Source organism: Lathamus discolor, chromosome 4, assembly GCF_037157495.1.
Source record: "Lathamus discolor isolate bLatDis1 chromosome 4, bLatDis1.hap1, whole genome shotgun sequence".
Classification (NCBI taxonomy): Eukaryota; Metazoa; Chordata; class Aves; order Psittaciformes; family Psittacidae; genus Lathamus; species Lathamus discolor.
In genome coordinates, this window is record NC_088887.1 from 29,458,186 (window position 1) to 29,485,432 (window position 27,247).

The 27,247-nt window shown below is 38.1% G+C and overlaps 1 protein-coding gene across 2 annotated transcripts; it reads left to right on the forward strand.

Annotated features, from left to right (window-relative positions):
* The first annotated feature begins 768 nt into the window (after positions 1-768).
* Positions 769-27,247, forward strand: BACH1 (BTB domain and CNC homolog 1). Of its 2 annotated transcripts, none has more exons than XM_065676784.1 (5): positions 769-950; positions 13,607-13,904; positions 17,209-18,597; positions 20,271-20,477; positions 24,024-27,247. In XM_065676784.1, the coding sequence occupies exons 2-5, from the start codon at positions 13,665-13,667 to the stop codon at positions 24,483-24,485; spliced, it is 2,298 nt and encodes a 765-aa protein (XP_065532856.1). In that variant the 5' UTR covers positions 769-950; positions 13,607-13,664; the 3' UTR covers positions 24,486-27,247. The 2 variants fall into 2 exon arrangements, with proteins under 2 accessions (XP_065532856.1, XP_065532857.1); XM_065676785.1 differs by lacking the exon at positions 769-950 and adding an exon at positions 1,368-1,571.

The following is a 27,247-nucleotide window of genomic DNA, read 5'->3' on the forward strand; positions in this document are numbered from 1 at the left end:
AGGGGGTACCTTGTCGCTCCCTACAACTACCTGAAAGGAGGATGCAGTGAAGTGGGGGTTGGTCTCTTCTCCCCAGTGACAAGTGATAGGACAAGGTAACAGCCTCGAGCAGCACCAGGGGAGGTTTAGACTGGATGTTAGGAACAATTTCTTCACAGAGAGGGTGCTCAGGCATTGGAACAGGCTGCCCAGGGAAGTGGTGGAATTACCATCCCTGGAAGGGATTCAAATCACAAACGGTGCAGATGAGGTCCTCAGTGATGTGGTTTAGTGGTGGACTTGGCAGTCCTGAGGTAATGGTTGGACTTGATGATGTTAAAGGTCTTTTCCAAACTGGTTGATTCTATGATTCTGTGGCTGTGCTACTGGTCAAGCCGACTGACATGGGGCACTTCCCAGCACAAGCATGCACCGCCCCATCACGTCCCGTCCAGGACGACACCGGAGGCGACGGCTGCGGGGCCGAGCCCAGCTCCACTACCAGCACTTCCGATCCGGACACTGACCGTCCCCTGGGGGCATCTAAATCTCCCCGTCCGCGACCCCGTTCCCCTCACACGGCTGACAAACAGTCCTCACGGCCACCACGGCCATTCGCGGAGCGCCGGCGGCGGGGTAAGCGCCCAGTACCGCCCGTCGGCGGCACCCGGAGCGCCTGCGCACTGCGCGTCGGTGTGGGCGGCTGCGCGTCGGCGGGGAGCGCCGCTTCCAATCAGCGGGCGGGGTGTGTGCGCGGGGGGCAGGCGGGTAATGTTGTTGGGAGTCACCTGACCGCTCGCGCCGCAGTCGGGCCGCAGCCTGTGTCAGGGCGGCTGAGCCCGGGGGAGCGGGAGGAGGAGGAGGAAGAAGAAGAAGGGGGCGAGCCGAAGACGGCGGCCCTGACCTCCGGCCGGCCGGCCCGCGGGTGAGCGGCGGCGGCGGCGGCGGCGGCAGCAGCAGGCGGCACTGAGGTGAGCTTAGCAGAACCGGGCGCCGTCGGTGCCCGCTGGGCTGAAGTGGTGGTGGTGGTGGTGGTGGTGGTGGTAAGTTTTAGTGTTGGGGCGAAGGCAGCACCCCGTGGGACGTGGGAGGGAGGTGCGGTAGGGGAGACTGAAGTGCGTTTGCAGGGGCGGTGTTAGTCAGCCGGCCCGTCCTTCCCCTCGCCGCTCTGCGGCCGGTGTGGTGGCCCGTCCCCAGCGAGGGTGGAGGGGTCCCGGGAGAAGAGAGGTGTGGAGCCGCCGCGCTCGCGGGGGCGCCGGGGCGGTGGCTCCCGGGCCGCGGCGGGCACCCGTCGGTGCCCTTCTACCCCTGCGCGGGGCCGCGTTTCAGGTGTTCGCCTCTTCCCTTTCTTCCGAGGCCTGTGCCCAGCGCTGCCGCGGGGTCGGGCAGTCAGTCATTGCTCAGCGCCTCGACCCTGGTTTCCGCGGGTGCCCATGTGCCCGGAGGCTCCGGTGACAGGCGTGGGACTCCCAAGGCGCGGTGCTGGCCCTGCGCGAACGGGACAGATCAACCCTGCTGGCGGTGAGCCCGCTTTCCCCGGGTGAAACGTGCAACTGGTGTGTGTAGGGTGTGTTACCCTTTGTGGGAGCTTGGTAAGGTTTATTTTAGACCGTAAATAGCGAGGTACAATTCTTGTCTGTCTTGCTCTGTATGGTGAGGTACTTGGCATGCTCTAGGGTATGCTGAAAATGTAGTAATTATAAAAGAATAATCATCTGCTTTTCTGCCCTTTTATGTTTACATTCTCCATTTTAGTATGGCAATATAACAGTAATCCCAAACTCATATGCAGCTGGGCCCTGTAAATGTTTGTTTTATTGAAAAAGGGAAGAGCACGTGTTCTCGCAGTGCAGGTAAAGTGAAGGTAACTGAATGTGCAGTTTTGTCATGTAGTGACTTTTGACAGACACATTAATTTAAGGCACTTTAGGAAGGCACTTTTATCATGTGAAAAACACTTGACTGTAGTACTGTAGTAATTGCAGTCCAGAAACACTGTAAATTAAGGTTATGCAGAGCTCTGGATATTCTAGTAATAGTCAGTTGTTGAATCTTAAATATTATACCATACTGAAGAGAAAACAGAAGAGTATATTCCTGTCAGACATGGTGGTTTCAAATTAAAGCAGCTAAGATTTGCAGATCTTCTTCTCTGGTTTGTGTTTAAAGTTGACTTAAATAGCATAATTACTCTTGGGTGCCCTAACACATGTAAGTCTGTGTGTATGTTAGCAAGTAGTGAGGCCCAAAAGTGGCAGATTTGCAGAGACAAACTGTTGTTGCTGAAAACAGAATATCCACATCAGAAGCTTTTAAGAAGGGCTTCCTTTGAGCTAGGTCTACTGAATCCTTTCATATTTGGACTTCTAAAGTATGTACTTCTTTAGAACTGGGAAGCTTCTAAAGAATGATTCCCAGTTTTATTTTGGTCTGAAAAAGAACTTACTCTTGTTGTCCAGGTCCATCTTGCAAAATGAACAAAAGCACAATAAGTGGGATGTTTGGAAAGTTTGCTTCAGTAGGACACCCCTAATTCATACCAAAATGTGAAGTGGAGGTTTAACTTCCATCACTGTATTTCTGAGTAGTTTATACTCAAATGTGCAAGATCTTGATATGCTAAATGTTTATTTTCCTTTAATGGGTTCTAAAATCCTATGCTAAGGATATTTTTAACAGTAATAAATTTATGTTAATATAAGAATTGTCTAGTCCCTGCACTGGGCATGCTGGTGTGAGGGGTAGGAGTGGTAGATTAGTCAAAGGATTCATGTTTGTGTCCAAGTGCTGGCATTCTAGTTGTACCTTAGAATTTGACCACTGAAAGTTTCACAGGGGAGGTTTTAGGGGTAGAAAAAAACCTTTGGTATTTATAGCATAAGTCCTGTTTAGATGCAGTCCTTAGTTAAACTGCAGGTAATGTGTTGTTGCTAACGTGGGTACGAACAAAACCTCAAGTAGGAAAAAAACCTGCTGAAACAACCATTATGTTGTATGAATTCAGCCTAGTATGACCACAGTGGGGATGATGTGTGAGGACCCACCTGCAGCTTTCCCTTCCACCCCACCTTCAGTTCAGAGGTTAGCAGTTGTGAAGAGTTACTTTGCTTTAACAAATCATAGGTTGTATCACAGAAGTAACTGCATCTCCAGCAGTATGCTGAATATTTTTTTTGGTTTCCAGCCACCCCCCCAACCCCCCCCCCCCCCCCCAAAGCCATTTTCAGGGTGAAAGAAGTTTTGTTCTTAAGTAATACAAAGGGAAACCTTAGTATTTGGTATAAATGTGAGTTAGCATGTCAAAGTAAGGCTCAACTGACTGGTCAACTACTGAAGCTTTAAAGGAGCGTGGGGGAACCATGCTATGAAGGGTAAATTGACTTTAGAAACATTGGTGAAATACAAATAAACTGAGTTTAATCATTAGACACACACTGGAAAGCGAAAGAGGTAGTCACTCAAAATGCCTTTAAATGAGAACCTGTGTCTTAAAAGAATATTCAATTAATCTTTAGTATCATGTTGAGAACTTATTTATGAATGATTTAATTTCAAATATCATGATAATGTCTGTAGGTGTTCATTTGGATTCCAGTCTTAGTCCATTGTCTAATACTTTGAGAACTGAGTAGATAGCTTTTGCTGCCCTGGTTTACACTTCTTTTAGTATCAGTATTTTCTATGGTACCATTCCAAAACTGCTTATTTACAGCTTAGCTAGTAAGTCTGTGTCTTTTAACATCATATGTTGGATAGAAAATGGTCTAGAGTTTTCTAACTGGGAAAACTGAAACACAGTTTTATGTGATTTGGTGGAAGTCGTTACTGGAATTACCATTTGAAGTCTGTCTTCTGCATCTTTTTTTATTCTTTCTTACTGAATAAATAAGTAAATAAAAAAACCTCACGTTTTTCTGTTTTCATGGAAATGTTTCTGAAGTTCTTACTGATTTATGTTTAAAATATTAGTGGAATTTTGTTTCAGTTTCATGTACTGTGAAGCACTGTTGTGGAAACAAATCAGAGTTAAAAGCTTAATACCAGAAACAAGATTGAAAAAAAAAAATCAGAAAGTAAAAGCTTAATACCAGAAACAAGATTGAAAAAAAAAAATCAGAAAGTAAAAGCTTAATACCAGAAACAAGATTGAAAAAAAAAAAATCAGAAAGTATTTACTTTGACTTGTCAATATGTTTGCTTTCTCAGTTCTTTCAGGTTGTTTCTTGTGTCCTTCTAAGTTAGAGTAAGATTCATTAGAAACACAGATGGTTAATTTAGTATTAATTGTAAATATTTTGACATACATACTTGTGAATGGATTCTGACAGTCATTAAAACAAAATAATTAATGTGTTTTGTTCATCTGTGGTAAAGAGTAGGATGTGTAGCTATAAATGCAAAGATATTTGTCCTTTGAGTAAAGGTAAGTATTGACCAGAAATGATAGCTGTGCATGCTTTGTTATGTCAGTTTACCCCCTTATCCTACATGAATGTTTTAGCTAAACCAGTTCTTCATTAAAGAAATATAAAAGAAGCTTCTGCTAGTATGTTTTTGGGTGTTGTGTTTGTGGGGGTTTTCTGTTGTTAGATGTTTTGGGGCTTTTTTAGGTGAACCCTGCCTTTAGGATGTCTTTGCATTGTTGTTACCTTCTCAGAGTACTCTCTTTGAGTACCAGCAGAATTGAAGGATATAAGTGATGGGATTTTGCAGCAAAGGAGTCTTTGAAATCCCTTCAGTCCTATTTCATTTTTTAGAAGTGAAACGAACCAAATCACACAATGTGATTGTTATCCCTGATCCAAAATATTAAACAAGAGTTGTGTAAAATAATGTTGAACTGCAAAGTAGGAGTTTCTGGTTTTTGTTTTCTGGCTTTGATATGGACTGCTTTATATCATCCTTTGAGGGAAACTGTTCAAACCTCTGCTCGGTGGGAAAATTTCTATGATTACATGGTATAAATCCTTTGCTTTTTTTCTTCAAAATCCCAGCTTCTGGAGTCTTATGACTACTGTGAGTCTCGGGTTCGACATACCACCCCCCCAAGGCACCCCGAGTGCTCACAGAACTTGCAAGTATTGAAAAAGTGAATATCCAGGCTTAAAACCTGGAAAACAAATTAAGACTCCGCACAGACTTAAAACTTGCCAGACTTCCCATGATTCTTTTTAATTCTTGCTTGTGACTTGACAAGAGTCCAAATGCTGTGGTGAGAATTATGTTGTAGAAATACAACCTGATAATTTCAGAAATGCTCATTTATGTAATTAAGCTGTGAACGATATCATTCAGGTGTTTAATAAAGAATACAATTTAGAATTTTAATTATGAATGTGCTAATCCTCCTGAAGAGGAGACCTGCTTCCTTCTAGAGGAGAATGCATCATCGGTCTTGTGAAGCAAAGCTTTCTTTTTACATTTTTAACCACTTTTTTGTTTTAAAGTCTTTTTGAACTAAAGATTGAGAAAACAATAAACACGAACGCTAAAATGCTTGTTCATTCCTTGTCAGCATAACATGATTCAGCAGCTGTTAACTGCTGTAGGCATTCATCTGTAACATAACTTTTATTTCCTTATAAGGAGAGGTAGCTGGGGGCAAGGACATAGATATAAAACTTCAGAAAAAAGCCTTTGCAGTGTGTTTTGAATAAACCATCTCTTCAAACTGTTTAATTTTAGCAGTACTACATGATAGTTGTCCTTTTGTACTTTACATCAGTGGATGACAGATTTTTGTACAAGACAAAGTGAATGTCCACCCTAAGGGAACTGACAGAGATAAGTGACCTGCTGGCAGTTACTCAAGAGATCAATGTAGGAGTCAGGAATAGCACCCAGAGTTTGTTTTCTCCAAGCTATTTTTTGGGTGTCTAGGATGCCTTTTATTTTTTGTGTGCAGGAATTTGAAGTGTTCTGTGAGTACAGATATGTGGTGATAAGTGAGCAGACCTTTATTGTCTGCTAGGTGATAAATTAATCTTGCTAGTTTTATGGTGATGGTGATCACAACCGAGTTAGGGTCTGGATGTCCAAGTTCAACCAGCTCAAGTAGCAGTGACAGCAAAGGTGTCCCATCTGGGTTCTGTAGCTACTGAAGGGGAGCTTCACTCTGCGTTCTCATATTTCAAGAACTTTAACTTAACACAAGTGAGAGTTACTCTAACTACTACGGAGAACTGATATCTAGTATGGTATTAGTGAATGGTTGTTCACTATGTAAAGACTAAGGAACAGAGTTTTCTTTACTTTTTTAGTAAATTGGGTAACTTTTGGGCTTGATCATTTACAGGAAATCTATGGTAGCTGAAGGTCAGAAAAGAATAAATCACACATGTAGACTGAGTTGATTGTGGTGGCATAATGGATAGCTGAGACTAGGAATAAAAGGCTAGTTCTTTTTAAGAGTATCTAAAATAGATCTACAGGCTGATAGAAAATAAGTAAGAGGCTGTTACTCTTGAGAAGAAAGCCTTCACTTGATAAGATGCAACTCCTATAGCATGTGTATTTTTGCTTGGCTCTTGCTAGTACCATTGTTGTCTTAGTAGAGCTTGAAGCAGAAGAACCGCGTTTAATTTGTGCTGGTTTATTTCTGCACCTGCTATTAAGCATGTTACAGGTGTTGGTTACAAAATACAGTCCTGTGTTTTATTTGACAGCAGGTCTTTCACAGATAGTCATTATGTCTGGATGTTACGTTACTGAATCCAAATGTGTATGGGTTCCCACTGTATCTCGGTGGCCATTTGATACTGGATTTTCTTTTAGAGGTCCTTAGATTTACTGCCAAATGTTTAGATTGTAAGTTTGGAAAATCAGCTATGTCTTTTCCAAAAGTGCAAACCTTCTAAATAGTTATTGACTATTGACTGTTACTGATTTCCATGGATTTCTGTGCTCTGTTTTAAGGACACTTGAAACATTCAAATTCAGATGTTCAAAAAGTATTTTGGTAAATATGTACATAAATCACAGGTGTATCATAATGTAAATAGAAGCAGAAATGACAGTGATTTGCACTCAAGCTTGTATCTCAGTTTTGAGGGCCATTTTAGTATTCTGTGGCTGTTTGCCTTAAAAAGTCTCAGAGCCTATGGAGCTCATTTCTGTGACTCATTCATTCTTTCTAGTTGTGAGTTTTATTCTAGCACTGGCGGCGGATCTTGCTAGCATCCCCTGGTCTGATGTTCAAAATGCTCTCTTTAGCCATAAAGCATAACCCTTTGTATGTTGAAATATTGCCCCTTTCAGTTTTTGTTGTGATTGACTATAAACTAAAGGGCACTGATTTTGCCACATAGCTGCCTGACTCTTCTAAGTTACTCTGTGGTAAAGTTCCTGGCAGCTGTCATAGGCAGGCAGAGGCACCTCCAGCTGTTATTTTTGTTTTCCTTTCTCAGAAAGAATGATGCAAGTGGTACAATAAACCAGCTATAAGCAGACAGAATTGGTGACTGTTTTTTTAAGTTGCTGTAAAATGTAGTTGTAAACTGTGTGGCATGTTGGGGGATTTTCTAACATTGATGCAAAATGCAAGATACTTTGTTTAAATTTTTGTTTAAAGTCTGAAGAAGTTCTTACTGTTAGTACAGTTCATTGGATAACAGTATTTTATCTATTTAGTCAGTTTGATTTTTATGGTCCTGTATGTTTATTAAGAAAATATTTCTGACAGAGCATTCATGGTTTAGAAATTCTCTGTAAAAAGGTGTAATTCTTTGGTAGTTCTCCAGTGGGCATCTGGATAAGTGGTAATGATTTAGGATAATTGCTGCTGATTTTAATGCTTGCAGTGAACTGATGGGTGGTATAGTTGCTTTATTACTCAAAGGTTTTGAGTGTTGTCTTGACATCTGCATCTTATTACTATTCCTTCTGGTTACTTGAATAACTTTCCCCTTCAAATGGGATTCTGTTTATCAGCTTTTTTCAGCCTTAGAGGACTTAATCATTGTGTCAAATTGTGAAGTTTGGGCTCAACAGTACAAGAAAAGGCAGATGATATTATTGAGTGCTCTGTGTCAGCATACACACACTGTGTGTTTTGCTTCCTTTTGTATAATGGGGGAAATTAGTCCTCAGGATTAAATACTTGAGAAAGCAGTACTGTGTCAAATCGTGACTTTTATGAGTGGTTTGCTAGGAAGACCTATTGTAAAAGGCATTTACTGGGTTTATTGCTTTTTATTACATACTTAAATAATATCTAATACATTTATTCTATATTTACATGTATTATTTAAAAATATTTATCTCTTTTGTTTGTGAAACACAATACGAAACTCTTTCCAGGATTATATAACTGTCAGAATTTTCAGAAACTTGATTAAACATCAAGCAGTTCTTTTGTCCCATCATAAATATATGGTGGTAAGCTGGTTTTTGTGCATGCTTTTGTCAGCTTCAGTGACAATTTAATTCTTCAAAGCTTCCTTCACCTCTTGCATAACACTTGTTGACCACCTGATACCATGTACAGGCTTTTACATGTTGTGATGGTGCTGCTGAGCATGAAAGTTAATCTGCCTTGTGCCAGATTTATATGCATGTGGATGAGAAATACATCACATTATTATGAGTTTTATCCTCGTAATATGTTCCGACTCTTATGCTATCTATTCCAAAGTAATATTATCTATTATTATTTTCCTTCTGTTACTTAGCAACAACAGTTCCTTACAGCTTTATCTACTCTCATAATTATTATAATCTTTGAAAAATGTACTTCTTGTTGTTTTTTTTTTTTTTTTAAACTATCAAATGGGTTTACTTAAAGATCTGCACCAAGTGGCTCTTTAAAGCAGAGGTTGTGGGAGAAGGGATTGGATCACTTAACTAAGTTCTTTAATTCTGTGGTCAGCTAGGAGTTAAAGAGCAGTAATTGCTACCAACTGTAAGCAATCAGATGAGCAAACCTGCAGTCTTTTTTACAGTTTCACAGTACTTTACGCTTATTATGCTTTTCAGTTACCTCCATGTTAATAATATAAGCTAATGAATAACTTTAAATGCATGAGGAAAAATGAACGTTGGGTGAGATCTGTATTTACCATGAGTCTTGATAGTCATCTTGCTCTGATCTCCACACTATGTAATTAAACAGATATTCCTTTCCTAAATATTGTTGAAGTGCTAATTTTTATTATATGTGCTTTGAAAGTGAATAGGAGCATATCTGGTCAGTTAAAAGTAGAGATGTCTAAATTTACTGAAGGTATGATAACAAGTAACTGTTAGGCATGGTTTACCCGTTGAATTATGTGCTAGTAGGGAGAAAGAAAAAAAAAAAGGAGTTAATTCAATTTGATAAAGCAGAATAAAGTTTTATAGCTGGTATTTAGGAGCAAATATTTTTGCTGTTAGGCAAATAATTTTTTATCTCAAAATCACTGTCTGATAAAGAACGGAATCTTCATAGTAGCATGCTTGGTTGTGTTTTCAGAGCAAAATTTGGTTCATTCACCTGCAGGTGTTCCTTTGTGTAGTTTTTATACTACCGTGTGTGTTTATATTCTTTTTTTTTTTCTTTTCTTTCCTGAAAACACTATGAGGTTTTCCGATATGCAGAATTTCAGGTGAGAGGAATTTGAGGAATGCTCTTGTACTGACAGTACTAGTTTCTTCTGCTAACCAATGATCTGTGGTTAATGAGCTTTCATGTTGTTTCTTCTATGGTTCTATGAAATTAATTTTAAGAATTTGATTCCTCTGGGAGAAGAGTTAAAGTAGGAATTAAATTAAACAGTTTCCAGAAGAGGTGTACTTTTTGTCGTTGTTACAACAGTAAATCTTGTTCTGGATATTTATATAACATCTATTTATGAACAAAGGTATTTTGTTGTCACACCACTGTGGAAAATCTAGTTGGCTGTCATAGAACCATAGAATGGTTTGGGTTGGAAAGGACCTTAAGGTCATCTAGTTCCAAACCCCCTGCCTCAGGCAGGGGTGCCTCACACCTAGACCATGTTGCCCAAGGCTCTGTCCAGCCTGGCCTCAAACACTGCCAGGGATAGAGCTTTCATCACTTCTTTGGACAACCTATTCTAGTGCCTCACCATCCTCATAGAGAAGAACTTCCTCATATCTAATCTGAACTTCCCCTGTTTAAGTTTAAACCCATTCCTCCTCCTGTCACTACAGTTCCTGATGAAGACTGCCTCTCTGGCATCCTTGTAGGCCCCCTTCAGATATTGGAAGGCTGCTATGAGATCTCCACACAGCCTTCTCTAGACTCAACAACCCCAACTTTCTCAGCCTGTCTTCATATGGGAGGTGCTCCAGCCCTTTTATCATTCTCGTGGTCCTCCTTTGGACTTGCTCCAACAGCTGCATGCCCTTCTTATGTTTGGGACACCAGAACTGCACACAGTACTCCAAGTGGGGTCTCACGAGAGCCGAGTAGAGGGGCAGGATCTTTGACCTGCTGGTCACACTGCTTTCGATGCATGACAAATGCTATCATAAATCTGGTATATCATGCCCTTATTACGTAACTGGAAAGCAGAATTAAGTCATTCACAAGTTTGACCTCTATTAGCACTTCTCTGAAGTGTTACAGCTTTTTACAGTGGTAATGTTTTCCCTTTCCTGTTTGATGCTTTTTGTTTTCACCAGCATTTTCAGTCTTTTGTTTCTTTCTGTTTTGATTTCTTTCTTTACCATGTATGTCAGTAGTTAGATTTTTTGTTTTGTTTGGTTTTGGTGTGTGTGGTGGTGTTAGGTTTTTTGTGGTTTTTTTATGTTTGCTTTTTTTTTTTGGTTTTTTTGTGTTTTTTTTTTAAGATTCTTTTGAATTTCAAAATGTTTCATGAAATGCTACATTTTATATTTTGGATACCTCAAAAATACTTGCATCCTGTTTAAATATGGTGGGGACATAACTTAGCTGATGAAATCTTCACATTGGGAAGTACAGTGTTCTGTCAGAGTAAAGTGTTAAACTAGGCTATGCTCAAGTTAAATGTTAATTTTCACTTCTCAAGAAATAGAAGGCGGTGTTTTTTGGGTTTTTTTTTGGCACCAATAACACTGGAAGCTCAGTATCTGTGTTTCAAGTAGGCTGTGCACTGTTTTGAAAGCGTGTTGCGTGCCTTGTAGAGATCAAGTGAAAAGGAGGGTTGACTGCCCTCTGCATATATATGTATCTGTGCATGTGTACATATATGAAACCATAAACAAACTACTGTTCTTTTTAGCCTTCCATGCTAAATGCTATGAAAGTGTAATGAGATGAATTGGATGTTGGAAGTGATTATTTTATAAGGGAAAACCCAGAAGCAGCATGTATGATTTGTTCTTTATCTAAGGGTTAGGAGGACTTGGGACTTTAAAAGAAGAAAGAACCTTTAAAGGCTTGTCTTAACTATAGTCACCCTCGTGAGTTTTGCCCAAGTATTCACCCCAAAATATGGCCTTATCTTTAATGCTTCCCTGTTCTCCCCACTGACCTGGAGTTAGTCTTACGTTTTGTCCTTCGTTCTTTTTTGATGATTTATTTATTATTTTTTTAAGACCTTTTGGTAGCAAATACAGAGTCATACTTTGTTAAACTGCATGTGCTGTAATATCTGGGGAATATGATATGTTAAGGATATAGAGTAAACAAATAGGGATACATGATTTACATTCCACTGCTTACTACTTTTAAGCTATTCTAAGAATAGAATTTCAGTAATAACTCACAGGAAATTACTTCAGAATTCCAACTTAAAATTATTAGAAATTAAATATTTCCTATATAAACAACTCTTGTCATTGGGTATATGAAAACATTTAGATTGTTTTTTTTGTTAAAAATAAGCCTTTTAGGGTTAACAGTGGATGAGTATAGCTATTGCTTAGTGGGGAGAAACCTGATTTGCGTACTTTTTTTTTCTTTTCATTCCCCTCAGAACTTTAATAAAAAATAAAAATAAAAATCTTGTATATTTAAACAAATGCCCTGAAACAGACTTGCTTTCTTTGTCAGGTTATGATCTGTAGGTTGGCAAAGGTGACTGTGAGGTTGAGTGTACTGTGTTCTATGAGGGAGTGGGAATGGCAAATAATGCTGATGCTTTGCATTTTACCAGAGTCCAGACTGGTACCATGCTACTACTTCAGTGCAAATGTGGATCTTTGTCTTCTCTTTCTGTGCAAAAGATGACGAAAAATGCCTGTGTGCCATGAATATAACTTCAATGAGTAATGAGGAGTATAGCTGGCAGGGTGGTTGTTTTTTTAACCACAGTTTTAAAATGGCCATGTCCCTTCCCTCCCCATGTTGTGAAAGTTTCCCATATTTGAAAACTGAAGATTTGCACTGGCTAAGGTTTTATTGTTGTTAGGAGCTGGCATATCATAACAACCACTGTTGAGCAATATAGTGATTGAGTAGCTCTGTGTCAGCTGAAGTGAGTGTCAGCAACTGACTCCAGTTACAGTAACTCCTGGGTAGAATAGTCCATTGTAATCCAAATGCTTGGTTTAAGGTAACATTTTTCATAGTAATATATTTTTCCTTTCAGGCAGTTCCAAATCTGATTATGTGGTTTCTTCATTGAGCTTTGGATGTGAGGGCACTTTTATTAGGCTTTTTTCTTTTAACTGGAAGAAAGGCTGAATCCAAAGGAAATAGGAATTTAGAAATACAGTGTAAAGATCAGACTTGGAAATGCTGTTAAACTCAGCCCGCTCTAGGAGGGTTTACTTCTCCCTAGGTTTGCTGGCTTTTTCCCCCCCGCCATCCTTCTTCAAATACTGAGTTCAGAAACAGCTGTAGAACCGTTATGTATGAGCTTATTTCAAGGTTACTAGCATTATATATAACTTTTACTGTTGTTTATTATCCAATAAATGCTGTTACTTCAGTATTTTGATGCTTTATCACAAAAGGGATTCAATTGCTGGGTGGTCTGAATCATAGTAATCCATTAGGAAAGCAAACTTGTAACAATCATAACAGGTAAATAGTGATGAGTGGGGGAGGGGGGAAGGAAGGCGGCCTTGGAGAATTAAGGCAGGTGGAAAATAGGAGAACTAATCTGCTTTAAAACCAAAACCTACCAGAGAGAAAATGAGTATTTTACTGATGCCTGATAGGTTTAGCAGGCTAATTGCTTTTGAAAGAAGATTGAACACAGATATTTTAGTCTGTGCTAGGTGAATCAGTAAACAGAAGAAGCTTACATAGCAGTTTGGTGAATTTTAGGTTAATGGATCTGCATTCTATTTCTCTGTTTTTTGTAGTGTTGAAGTCAATATCCTGATAACTAAATGAAAGCTTAGATTTTTTTTAATTTTTTTTTTTTTAATGTGTTACAGTAAAGTTAGAACTCTGAATCACTTGCTGAGGAAAAATCTGTTCCTTGTCGCTGAAGTCACATGAAATATTGTTCCCTTTTTTGGTCCAAAAGACTACTAAGGCAGTATTTTAAAATGTACTTCTTAAGGTTTGGGTACTTTAAATGCTTATAAGCATGTATTTATGTATTAACATGTAGGAAATTGAGTATTAATATTAGTTTTAAAAATAATTAGAACAGGCAATGCATGTTTAACAGTTTGCTTATTGTATTTTAGTATCAGTAGGTTCCTGTTGGATGTGACTTTCACATGTACAACTTTTTTCTTCCTCCAGATTTGAAGAACAGAAGCATGCTTTCCACTGAGACTCACACTACCATTTGTGATACAGAATGTCTCTAAGTGAGAAGAATAGTGTGGTTTTTGCATATGAATCTTCAGTACACAGTACCAATGTACTTCTCAGTCTTGATGATCAGCGAAAGCAAGATATTCTTTGTGATGTTACTATTTTAGTGGAAGATCAGCGATTTCGGGCTCACAAAGCTGTGCTTGCAGCTTGCAGCAGTTACTTCCTTTCAAGAATTGTGGGCCAAGTGGATGCTGATCTTATCATCACTTTGCCGGAAGAGGTTAGTGTCACTCCCTTCTCTGTTTTACCTGCCAGTGCTTCTAATCTGTCTGTTTTGTTCAGTTCTGTTTTACAACAGGCTGGTGCTTAACTTAAAAGTTAAGGCAAGGGATTTAAGAACTGAAGGGAATGAATTTCTAAGTTGTAAAGCTGCTGCTGGCTGAAGTGAAGATTAGAGAGATCACAGTGTATATCCAAGACTGAAGATAAGTGAATAAGTGTTGAGGAATGTATAGGAGAGACATTTTCAATTAAGTATCTGTTACTTTTAAAATTGTACCTGCTTCAAAGAATGTTAGTTTGTCAAAAAACAAGCATTAAATGGTAAAGAGGTATTGCAGAACTAGTCTTATATGAAAAGAGAATACTTTTAGAGTAATAAATAAAGCTTATGATAGTAATGTCTTGAAATCATTATCATTAAGATTTGGTTTGGTATATTCAAGTAATACAACATATATGCCTTGCTTACATATATGCCTTGCTTACTGTTAACAGTTTTCTTCTGCTCTGTACCCCATCCTTTTTACACACTGATCATTATCAGCTTGATGTGTTGTTTTGTTTTATCTTTTACTATTTTATTACTTTTAAGACTGAAAAATGTATTCCAATTACTTTTTTTTTTTTATTCCTAAAATACTTATTCTTAAATCAGATTGGATTTACAGGCATTCATTGGTTATGAGGCCGAACCTAACATCTGTGGGAAAGAAAATTTATTATATATCTGGAGCATCCAAGATGTTTAAAGATTCAGGTTGGCCTTTAGTTAAGGTGTAAGAGGCATGAGGCAAGTGACTGGATTTTTATATGAAATGCTATGCATGTAGGTGGAAAGTGAAGAGCCTCAAAGTACTGTGGTTATTGCTGCTGTTGAGCACAACCCAAAGAGTTGAATGCTAAATAATCAATGGCTTTCTGGGAGGTAGTTTATGGTTATTAGCTTTGGGGGTGAGAAATAACATAACATGAAAATTGTTAGCAACTCAACTAGAATCATTAAAGTTGGAGAAAAGGTGCACATCAGTCAATATTTTTGCTGTCAGTGGAGATTACATTATAGACTTGCTCATGTACAAGACTGAGTTGAGTACTGATGCAGAGATGATGTGTTTAGAAAGCCTGTACTTCAGTCAGGTAGCTAACTCACTGTTCTTGTAGCATACTGAGATAAGCACAAGGATTCTTTGTTACCACAATCCTTTCTGATTTTAGGGAAAACTGGAAACTAAAAGGGTTTAAGTGGTCTTTTTAAAGAACTTTAGTGGTCTTTGCTATTCTGTATTGATCAATGAATATTACAAAATTATATTACAACATAGTACCATTATGTCACTTTTTTATTTAACTGTCTTAACTTTGTCTGTGTTCATTTTTTTCTTACTTTTTTTCGTTTTCCTAGTGGCTTAATATGTTGATAGCCTGAATGTGTCTCAGATTAAAAGAAAAGTAATGATGGAAGTTGATGCGGAAGGGAAGTAGGATGCTGCGGACACAAAGCCATGATTTGGAGTAGAATAGGGGAACTACTGTGATGTGTAAAACTAATGATGTTGAAAAGAACTTTACTTTGGGATGATGGAAAATATAGGTTATTTGAAGAATAAAGAACATACATCAAAGTTGCAGAGGAGAAAAATAACACTGTTGCTTTGCACTAGAGATTATAATGAAGCCATGACATAAACCTGAATTAGAAGGGACCAGAGTTTGCACAGAAAATGGAAGATAATCGACCTGATACTTACTACAATGTAGACTTTAAGAGGACTTTTAATGTAACTTAGTATTACTGAGGCAAGAGCTGAATCTACTGAAGCAACAGGCAAAACTACTAACAGTGGATCTCATCTTTTAATCACTTGATCTGTGAACATTTTAAGACTCAGCAACTTGAGCTTCTCTTCTGGGAACTGCTAGATATTTTGAAATGAGTCAGTTTCATAAACTATGTATTTAAGAGAAGCAAACACTGATCACATAGTTTGACTTGATTATTTTTTTATTTTTTTTTTAAACCTTTTTAATCACCCAAAGTATTTTCTAGGTCACTCAGACCAAGAGTCTTTCTAGTGTTCTATCTTGTTTGAGGGTAGCCAGCTACACTTCCCCACATTATTAAGGCTGAATTAATGTGGTGCTGTAATCAGTAGTTTTCTCTCCACAGCATATTTCAAGTGCTATTTTAAGAATTCTTTAGATAAGTCACAAGAGTTCACAACCAGTTTTGCTGAACTGTCTCTGTGCAGATCTCTTCAACTTCCTTTAATGTGTTATGTGTTCTTTAAAAAAAAACCCAAACAACCACAAAAAACCCAAACAAAACAAGCCCTCAGATTCCCAAATTGAATTGTATGTATAGTTAATTATCTTGCTGGCAGAGGGACTCAGCATAACTAATGCATTTAATATAGCACTTCATCATAAAATCCTGTTCATTTTAATATAGGGCAGCAGAATGTGAGCTTGAGTTTGAGTAGTCATAGTGAACATGCTGTTTATCCTTCACTTGCAGAGAAAGACTAAAGGAAGTGTCATGCAATTTGTAATATGTTGGTCTGTTCACTGCTTTCTGGCTGAGTCCTTAGTAATTTCATCATACATAGATGATGATCTTGTTTAGTTTGTAATGATACAGTTTTTATCTCTGAATTCCCTGTTAGACAACTGCTCTGCAGATGGAAATGTTGAATTAAAACTACCTACTCCAAAGAGACTTTAAATGGAGAATAATTGGTTTTGGTGTACAGTTTTGGGTACAATTCTTTTCATCTGTGGGAGGAAGAAAGGAGTAGGTAGCTGTAGTAATAAATCACGTGTGGTCAAATTCTGGGTTTTTTGAACTTTTTTTATATCAGCGGTGCATAAGACTGAGCAAATAACAGTAATTTCTCGTTAAATGAACTAGTTAATACCAGCAGCATTTTGATCTTACTCTGTGGTAATTCATGTACAGCTTGAGTTTGAAAGATATCTCTGTAAAGTTACTGGTTTCCAGTGTACAGTATAATATTTTCAATTGTTAGTACGGTATTTTCAGACCATTTTATTAAGAGATTTGATCACAGTGAAGAAAAGTGAACAAAAGTGAACAAAATATACAGGATAATATTGTATCAAAAGATTTGTTTCAGAGTGAGCATGGCCAGGTTTTCTCTGTGGAGGAGAAGTCTACTGCTTTTGTGTTGTAATGTCCTGTTCATACGTTTCACTCACAGGTAAATCTGGGTTCTCCATGTTTCTTTATTTAAACCCATATTCGCCCTATTAATATTTCCTTTTGTTTTTTCTTTTTTAAATAGGTAACACTTAAAGGATTTAGTCCTTTGCTTCAGTTCGCATACACAGCTAAACTTATTTTAAATAAAGACAATGTGTCCGAAGTTTGCAAATGTGCTGAATTTTTGGGTGTACGCAACATTGAAGAGTCTTGCTTTCAGTTTCTCAAATTCAAATTTTTGGACTTCAAGTTGGATCAGCAGGAATATCCTAGGAAGAAGTGTTGTACACAGCATTGTCAGAAAGCAAACCCTAAGATTGCCAATGTGGGTGATGGAGACCTAGAAATAGATGATGAAGCAGAAGAACTTTTAGAAAAAGATTGTTTTCAAACTCCTGATACAAAGTTCTGTAAAGACGATGAAAATGCTAAATCATCACCGTCTCTCCAAGATAATGCAAATCAAGTGTGTGATCCTGTGCAGTTAGAAAGGGGAAGTGTTTCCAGCTCATCTTCCCAGTGCCCAAAGTATAGGAAATTCCAGAAAGCATTTGGAAATGACAAAGTTCATGCTTCAGAGTCCAATTCCAGTATTAAAGACATTCAGATGCCACCAATTGCAACTTTACTTGAGAAGGAAATATCTGATAATGATGGCATACAAAAAGCTCAGGAGTGTGTACCTATGCAGCTGGTCTCAAAATGTGAAGAGACTCAGGTAAAAATGGAAGAAGGAGAGGAAGGCATTGAGAAAAAGGAAGAGTCAAAGAGAGAATCTGTGACTCAGATTGCGTCATGTCCCACGGAGAAAATGGATCTTGCTGCTCTCCCCCAAAACTCTACTGCACCTCATGGACTCAATTCTGCATCTTTTTTACATACTTGTGAGCAATATGGTAACTTGAATTTCAGTAGTATGCAAAACACAGTCTTGGCTGATAAAACTGTATCAGGTACTAGAGTTGGGAGTGACAAAATTGAAAGTCAAGATGACACACCTGCAAAGGTCGATTTGTGCCCTAGGGAAGCCACTAACATTACATCAGCTGGTGATCGAAGCAGTGTGGAGAGAGAGGTAGCAGAACATCTAGCAAAAGGATTTTGGAGTGATATTTATAGCACAGAAGCCTGTCAAATACATTTACCACCTGCAGCTCCACAAGAGAGCTTGGAGCCAGCATATTCAGGAAAAAAAACAGAGTGCCCATGGCTGGGAATCAGAATCAGTGAAAGCCCTGAACCTTGCTCTCAACGAACTTTTACAACATTAAATTCTGTCAACTGCCCCTTTATAAGCAACCTTAGTACTGAAGGATGCTCCAACAGCTCTGAAATAAGCAGTGCAGATTGTGTTCAGGGACAGCAACAAGAACAGTGTCCCTACAATTACGTGATAAGTTTGGGAGAGGATTCAGAAACTGACACTGAGGGAGACAGTGAATCCTGTTCAGCAAGAGAACAAGAATGTGAGGTAAGAACATCCTGTTGTATCCTTTGCTTCCCTGTCTCATAAGGCCCTATTCAAAAGCCTAATTCTGAGCTTCATGTATTGTTGCTTGTTTTGGTGGTTTGTTGTTTTAAAAGTCTGGGAAATGGAACTTTAACCATCCAAAGATTTATATGAAAGATCACTGTTCATTTGGGGAGATTTACGAGGTATTTTTTGGTAGGATATTGAAGTGGTAGATGCTTAATGTTAGATCTGGTCAGATATTTCTCTGGAGCAGCTTTACCAGAAAAGGTTGCGAGTCTTAAACCAAGGCATGGGGTTCTTTATTAGATTTATTTTTCCTTTTGTCTGCTTCAGTTAATCTGTAAATTTCTTGGAATTTTACTTTATAGAAACTTAACAGTTTTCTTCAGCTTATCCTGAGCTGTAGGGAGAAGTTGGGAGATAAATGATACTTCGTATTTACTGAGAAATGAAAATGAAGTTTTCAAGCTGGATTCAGTAGTTATGTGCTTTAATAGTATTGCTTTCTCTAAAACTGAGGTTATATTTGTTCTTCCAACTGCAGAAATGATTTAATACTTTACTTTATGTCTTTGCTTTGGTAATGTTTTAGATGCCATACATAAGTAGAAAGATCTTGCTATATACCTAGAACTATTTCTGTCGCAGTTCTTGAAACTGTAGAATTGCAGTGTGATTCTCTGTATGGTGGATCATGAAAATTCAGTTGTTTGTAAAGCACTAGGTTTTTTTATTTTCTTTTAAAAATGTCGGGCCTTAAATAGAAGGCCGGAATTTATTAAATGCATTCCTTGTCTTTACATTACGAAGAAGTAGATGGCATTGTTGCTGAGAGCAGTACTGTAATTTTTTTGGTTGTTAGTCACCAGGGGCAGCCAAAGACAGAAAGGTTTGCTTTTTAAACTAAATTCAGACCTTTGACTGCAGCAAGATAATATACTTTGCTACTTAGTATACTCAAATGTAAGGATTAAAATAAAGTCTTTAGTTGGATACTTCATAACATGGCAATTATTTTGTAAAGGTAAAGATGTTTTTCAGTATTAATCAGGACTTCATGATCTATATTTGCTCCAGAAGCTCCTGCCTCTGATCAGGTGTACAGACAGTGGCAAAAGCCTGGTTCTCTCTCTTCTCCAGCATGAGAATACAAGACAAATATTGTAATGTCTATATTTTAAGTAAATGGCCATTCCAGGTGAACTTTTCCTACACAAAATTAGAGGTATATGCCTTGGTCTCACCTGAAACAGTGTTATTCTGGGAAATGCATGTAGGATGCAGTATTAATAGCAGCTTAGGGGAAACTCTAGACTTTATTAGTGATTCTTCACACCTGTTTTGTGTACCACCTAGCCATAACTTATTTTCCTAGAGTCTTATCAACTGATCACTTAGTGCACATATAGATAGATTTCATCCAACTTGGAATATGCTTTGAGGATCTAGTATAACTGTGTAAAGTACTCTGTTTCACCTGTGCTTGAACTCATCCAGTTGAAACCTCTGGGTTTTATCCACCTCACCTGATGTCTACATTAGCTTGCTCTTATTTCTGAATTTGGGAATTTAGGTTTGTGTGGTAAAGAATGCTTAAAATGAAAACTTGAATTGTCCTGTTTGTGTGTATCAATTTCATCTTTGATTTACAACTGCATCTTGCATTCCAGGTAAAACTGCCATTTAATGCGCAAAGGATTATCTCGCTTTCCAGAAATGACTTTCAGTCATTTCTGAAAATGCATAAATTAACTCCTGAACAATTGGACTGTATTCATGATATCCGAAGACGAAGTAAAAATAGAATTGCAGCACAGCGATGTCGTAAAAGAAAACTTGACTGCATACAAAATCTCGAATCTGAAATTGAAAAACTGGTATGTATAAAAATTCATTGCTGTTGACTTGAGTCATTCTCTATACATCTTGGCTGGATATCTGGCAGTAGTTTGAGAGCGGTGTCATTTACTACTTTTTCCACTCAAGTTTAAAAGATTTTATCAGTCTTAAATGATAAGACATCTTCTTGATAGCAGTTCTAGATTTTCTGTGCCTTAAAGTACATGTCTTTCCTTCTGTGGGCTTGTTTCCATTGAACTAAAAGTGCATCACAGCACAGTTTTTGGTGAATGGTGTTTCTGAAGGCTGTCAGCATTGAGCTTAATTGTACAGTCATTCCCAAACCATCGCCCTATCATCCTTCTGTTTTGTTTTCTATCTCTTTCCCCTCCCTTGCTTTGTGCTTCAGCTTACGGTACTGCTTATGATCAGGTTTACAGTTATGCAACTGTTAGTTGTGTAAGTATTGTTCTTGTAGCATATCAGCCTGGGCTGGTGAACTGTTTCCTGAGTCATGAATCTTAAAAGTAAGACCCTTGCAGAAAGACAGAAGATATAGTAGAACTCAGGAAGCCACTTGCCTTTTTAGCAGTTGTATCAAGATTGGAGCTGAGACGTTAGTGCATCCAGATTTCTCTGCAACCATATGTTAATATAATTTCTTGTTCTTAAAAGGCAATAAAAAGATAAATACTTAAGACTGAATTTTTTGCCCAGTTTTGATCCTTCCCAGTTCCAGAAGTACATTGGCAAACTGGAGCAAGTTTAGGAGAAAGCTGCCGGGGTGGTTGGGTTTGGAGTACTCCTGTAGTGAGGGGCAGAGGAAATGGAGCTTTTGCCTGGAGAGGAAGTGATTGTGGGGAGACTTGATGGCCACCTGCACATATCTGTGGGGAATTCCTCAAGATCATTTAGCCATAGGGGAGTGTAAGGTCTTTGGCTTCCCAGGGGTAGTACTTCACAGCAGAACAAGATATATTGTCATAAATTAAAATGATAGGTTTCAGCTAGATACAAGCAAGCACTTCTTTCCGGTGGGGTCAAGCAGGTGATTGAGCAGGTTACCCACATAGGTTGTGCATGCTCTGTCCTTGGAAGTTTAAATGATATGGCTGAGCAGAGCCTGAGCTTGAATCATACCCAGAGCAGACTTCGTTTTCAGAAGGATGTTGGACTATGGACCTGGTGAGGTACATCCCCACCCAAATGATTATGTAAAATTGAAAGTCTTATGTTAAGCTCTATTTATATTGAAGGGGAATGCTGCTTTGTACTGAATCTGACTTTCCTAGGAGAATTAAGTTTTCTCTTGATCTCTACTGATAATGTAGTTTTTGACCCCCTTATAGTCTTTGCTTATTGATCTTGCAGGTGAACATATGTGTTCTTGTTCACTAATGTTCCATATTTGAGAATACATGTGGACTGCTCAAGGAGGTGTTTGCTTGTTAGTAACAGCTCTTTCAGAGCACCTGTGTATATTCACATTCCTTGTACTTTGTCACTTCAGAGCTTTAAAATTAGGGTACATGTGAGGGTGAACAGGGTAAAGGACAACTGGGCTCAAGAAGCACTATTTCTCTGAAGATCCTGTAGCTCAGGAGGAGGATGTGTCAGTGAGTGACACACAATAAGCTGTGATCCAAGAAATGCAGTTGAGATCTTATTATATATACTGTAGCAGGGAGAGGAAATGTGTGAACTAAATACATTCCTCACCCCAAGAATAAGAAGAGCTCTCAGTTTCATTATTTCCTCAAAATTAGCTGGTATTACTTTGCAATGTTAGTATAATGCTGTTAAAATAAAACAATAGCATTTAAATGTATCAATCTGTCAACAACTTCAGATGGGAACAGAGAATTGTAATAAATACAGCATAAATGCTGTAATAACTATTTCTGGATGTTGAAGTTTGTGTTAAACAGCAATGCAGATAATTAAGTCTGTCTCTAATACACGGCTGAGTGCCTCTACCTACCCAAAATGTACATAAAGTGATTTCAGATTACATGTGGCAACAGCTGTTCCCGGTATGCTGACAAGTTGGAGTTTATTAGCAAAGCACTCTTTCTAATGATTTTGGGCAAAAAGAACCGGCAACAACTGCTTCTCTTGCAAAATGCCACTGAACGTTCATCAGATCTTTCAAAAAAGTTGTAGGGGTTGCAGTATGAGTTTCCTCTGCAAAAGGAGACAGGAGGTTTAAAAATAATAAAACTTTCTAAGAGTGAATTGACGTGGCAGTAGGGGTAACACACTGTTTTATGTAGTTTTAAACAAATTTAAGCTTTGTATGACTTCAGAACTCTGCCTCCTCTTTTAATTAATCAATTATAGGATGTGTGTGTCATGGCACAGTTTTGTTTTTGTCCTTTTCTTGCAGGTGCTTCATTATAGTCTTGCTTGCTTCCTGTCCTTCTTTGCCATTTCCTTATTTTCCTTTTATCCTTTGTTCCAGATGTTGCTTGTTTCCATCGTTAGACCTCTCAGTTATTAATGTTCTGTCATCTTCAGCCATTTGTGTCAGAAGTCTCAGGAAAACTCGTGACAGTGAAGTACAGCAAAAAAAAAACACACCACACAAAACCCTTCCAAAACAAACAAAAAGCAACAACAGAAAAACCCCCAACAAGCCAATTTTTAATGAATGCTACCTTTTCTACTTGATACTCATTAGTGAATTGCGATCCCTTTCACTGCCCTGTGTTTGGAAAATCCTTTAGCATCATGTAGCTAGAGTGTAAGCTTTTCAGAGTTAAGACAGTCTTATTTCATGTCTGAGAGGTGTCTGCCACTCCTGAGTGTTTTAGCTGTATAAATAAAACTCAAGCATTCAGACGGTATTCTGCTGTTGCAGTAGTATGTTACTCACTTAGTGGCACCTCTGTTCTTGTCTCGTAAGTTCACTGATCTGTCACTCTTCTGTCACTCTTCTCTAAATTTTTTGATTTCCAGTGTTCTTGTTGGTGCTTTGAATCAAGCTGAATTGCTGCATTTCCAGAGAAAATATTTTGTTTACAATTTTAGTGTGTTCTGTTTCTTTCTTTCCTCTATTTTCTGTTTACTTTAGAAGCTGCTTGTAACTTCGTTGTTTGTTCTACAGTAGACATGGCGCTTCTTGAATTTATTTTCATCTAGGAGAGTTGTGTCAGTAGTGAAAATGTAATGTCTTTCTCTAATTTTTAACTCTTAAAATATAAGTATACATGAAGACTGCTCTGCTTAATATTTTGTAGACCCTGTGGTAATGGTTTCAATGTGTTACCCTGTAGAATTAGTGTTTCAGGAATATTTACAGTAATTGAAGCTAGGTTTCATTTTATTCAATAACTACAAATCACTCTTATGCCTGCCAGCGTAAGTACTGACAAAATCATATGTCTGAAAAAACACTTCAAATAGCTGAGTTGATGGTGCTTCATGAGAGGTTAAGATTGTCCTTTTGATAGGTATTTGTGTTGCTGTTTACCTTCTGACTGCCAAATTACTTCTGTTTCAGCAGACCAGATTTCTTTGTCTTGTTTTAGCTTTGATAGGAAGATAAGCCTAAAGACTAAAAAGTTGGTTTTTTCTTTTTGCAGCAAAATGAGAAGGATAACTTGCTGAAGGAAAGAAACCTCATTTTGTCAACTCTGGGTGAGACAAAGCAGAATCTGACTGGACTTTGCCAGCAGGTGTGTAAGGAAGCAGCCTTGAGTCATGAGCAAATACAGATACTTGCAAAATATTCATCCTCAGATTGCCCACTTTCATTTTTATTCCCGGAGAGAGAACGAACAGCTTCATCTGATAGTGAGCTTGCAATGCCAGCATGTATAGAATTAGCAGACGGTCTTTCAGGTGTTACACCTACAAATGAGCAGAGTTCTTGTTATCAGATTGTGAAAAGTGTGTGTGATGCAACATACGATCAAGTACGAGAACTGCATCCAGTTTCTGTGAGAACAGTGGAGAAAGCCACACTTGTGGAACAGTGTGGACAGAGTGGTGGTATCACAGACTTCTGTCAGCAAATGACTGACAAATGCACTACAGATGAGTGAATATATTCTCTTCTTACTGCCAGCATCTCAACATTACAACTAAAAATGAGATTGAGCATTATTGCAAAGTAACTTACTAAGTGAAAGAAAAGATGAAACTTTATCTTTTGAAGCTACATTGACACTTACATGGTCGTTATATTACTTGGCAAGCTTTGGGTTTGGTCTCTGTAATTTAGAGTGTAATTTGTATGTGTCAGCCTTGGAGCTTTTTCTGTGTAGTGATGCCAAGGAGAGTTCAGGAAAGCCATTGGAAAGTATAAACTGCTCATAGATGTTTTATTTGTGAGGAAGTTTTCATTCAGGTATAGAGCAGCCTTCACTCTGATTTATGTCACAGTACCTAATGCCACCCTGCATCTCAAGAAAAGCCTCCTGTTCATGCACAATGACTTCTATGCCTGGAATTTTTATCTCTAAGAATTTATTTTTTTCCTCTGGTAGACAAACCTTACAAAGCATACATAGCTCTAAATGTTTATTTTGTAGATGGGTTAGGATAACATGACAGTATGAGGAGATTCTGGCAAGTGTGCTCTGGAACAGCTCATTGCTTCCTGCTGTTCCCATCCCAGTACCAGAGCCAGCTTTTATTGCATATATGCTTTTGTCTCTCAAGTATGTAGTTAAGACAACTGGAACAGCAGAGATGCTGCAGCATACTGCTCTCTCCTCTAAACAATGTGGGAGGAATAACAACATACTGGGAAAGGCAGAAGTTTGCAACTGATGCAGTTCTTTGATTAGTGTGCATCTGAATCCCATATGCTTGTTCAAATTCATTGCTGTATTGTGACTTACTGTCCTAGAACTTTGAAGCTTGCTGCTGTTTGTGATAAGTTGGAATCAAAGTATTGTGAAAGTTTAAGGACAGATTAAGGTATTCAGGCACCAAATTCTTCGATTTCAGTTGCCTAAAGTAAGTTACAAATGTATTTCTTCTGATCACTGGGACCAGTAAGATATATTTCAGAATTCTAGTCTTCATAATAAGAATAAGGAAATGAGCTGAAGAGATTTCCCTTATTACTTTACAAAGGAGAAATTCTGCCACTAAAAATAATCCCCATTTTTCAGATTTTTACATGGCAGTTGATGCATATTGTATACCGATGATGCTTTGTTATGTAGATGTTATTCTCACATCAGAAATAAGTATTGAACCTCACCACAGAAAACTTTGTTTTTGCTGGTTTACAAAACATGAAGAATCTTGTACAAGCCAGTGGAATTCTTTATTTCCTACCTCAGAATGTATATTAGCTTTTTGTCTTTGTGTGCATGTACAGTAGGCAGCAACTAAGCAAAGGACTGTTGTAAATACTGCTTTGCAGCTTTATCTTGCAGTGAGACAAAACTTGTTCTTGGCAAGGCTCTTCTCCCTCCCTCCCCATAGGTAATATAGCATTAATGAATATATTGAGACTATTAAGCCACTTATTTAAAGCAAAAATTAAAAAATTGACAAACTTCAGCAGTACTTCTCATAACCAGCATGTAATACAAGTGACTACACTACCTCACCTATGGGTTTGAAAGTTGATTCAAATCTCTAGTGATATCCTGGGTTTTTCATAATATATCATTACTTTTTTAAGGGGAAATTTTATGTTAATGGAGCATAGCTTGTATAAATCACAGTGCTTGCAGCAACTGAAATTCAGAAATAAATACTCTATGGCAGACATCATGAGAGTTCTACTGCTTTGGATATATTTTCAGATAATTGAATTGAAATTCTTTTAAATAACTGTCACCGATATATGTTGATTCTATATATGTATTACTCATGAAATGCTCTGGATTTTTTCTCCAGCATCTGTATGTGTCTGGTTAATTTAATTCTGCCTCCCTCTGTGCTGCCACCCTGGACAAGGTTTTGTTCCTAAGTCTCCATTTTATTTAAAAAGCAAACAATAAGAAACAATTAAAAAACCCAGCGCCAAACCTCTCTACTGTCTATACGTAATATCACTTCTAAAGCTGGTGATAGTCTGAAATGACATGGATGATGACATTAAAGCATTGTCCTAATAGTATGCATACTCGGAAATGGAATTACTTGGGTTAAATGTTTGTTATAAAGGGGTGGAGCATACATGTAGAGTATGACTGGCTGGGAACTGAAATGTATCCAGTGGCCCAAGCCCCTGCCACACTTGGCTGTGGATGTTGGAAAACAAAATCAGTGATTACTGAATTCAGAGGCCAGAATATCCAGTTGTGCTCCTCTGCTCCAGTCTGGTGATCAGCCAGGGTCTGAATTCCACCCTGCAAACAGTGCAGGACTTCCAGTGCAGAAATCATGGCTGTCATTGACATGCGATAAAATTCATGTCATGTTTTTAAACCTATGAAGAACCTGATGAAGTTTGAGGGTAGGTTTTTGCCTAACCAGCTGCATCTAAATAATTTTAAAAATATTTATTTAATACAGTAGACCTACAAGTTGCATGTTGACGTCTATTGCCTATATCATCAACTTGCAAAAGTTAAGAATGAATGACAATTTTATGATACAGAATTCTCAGGTAAATGTTTTAGAGGTTTTTTTTTCTTTCAGTAAAGAAATATTCGATATTGAAATCGTAAAATACTTTGTTAAAGCATGTTTTAAATACTTTGGACGGACTATCTTAAAGCCATAAGGGTATGATGGCATACAGATTGTAAAATAAACAAATATTACAACAGTTGATTTTGTATCTTTCATAATTCGTATTTTCTAAGACTGCAATAAAAACCACTATCCTTTCTACAAA

Excerpts from the sequence above, each read along its gene's own strand:
- BACH1 (XM_065676784.1), top strand. The coding sequence starts at position 13,665 with ATGTCTCTAAGTGAGAAGAATAGTGTGGTTTTTGCATATGAATCTTCA. Across the intron at positions 18,598-20,270 it reads CAAGAGAACAAGAATGTGAG|GTAAAACTGCCATTTAATGC; the intron begins GTAAGAACATCC and ends CTTGCATTCCAG. Across the intron at positions 20,478-24,023 it reads AATCTGAAATTGAAAAACTG|CAAAATGAGAAGGATAACTT; the intron begins GTATGTATAAAA and ends TTCTTTTTGCAG.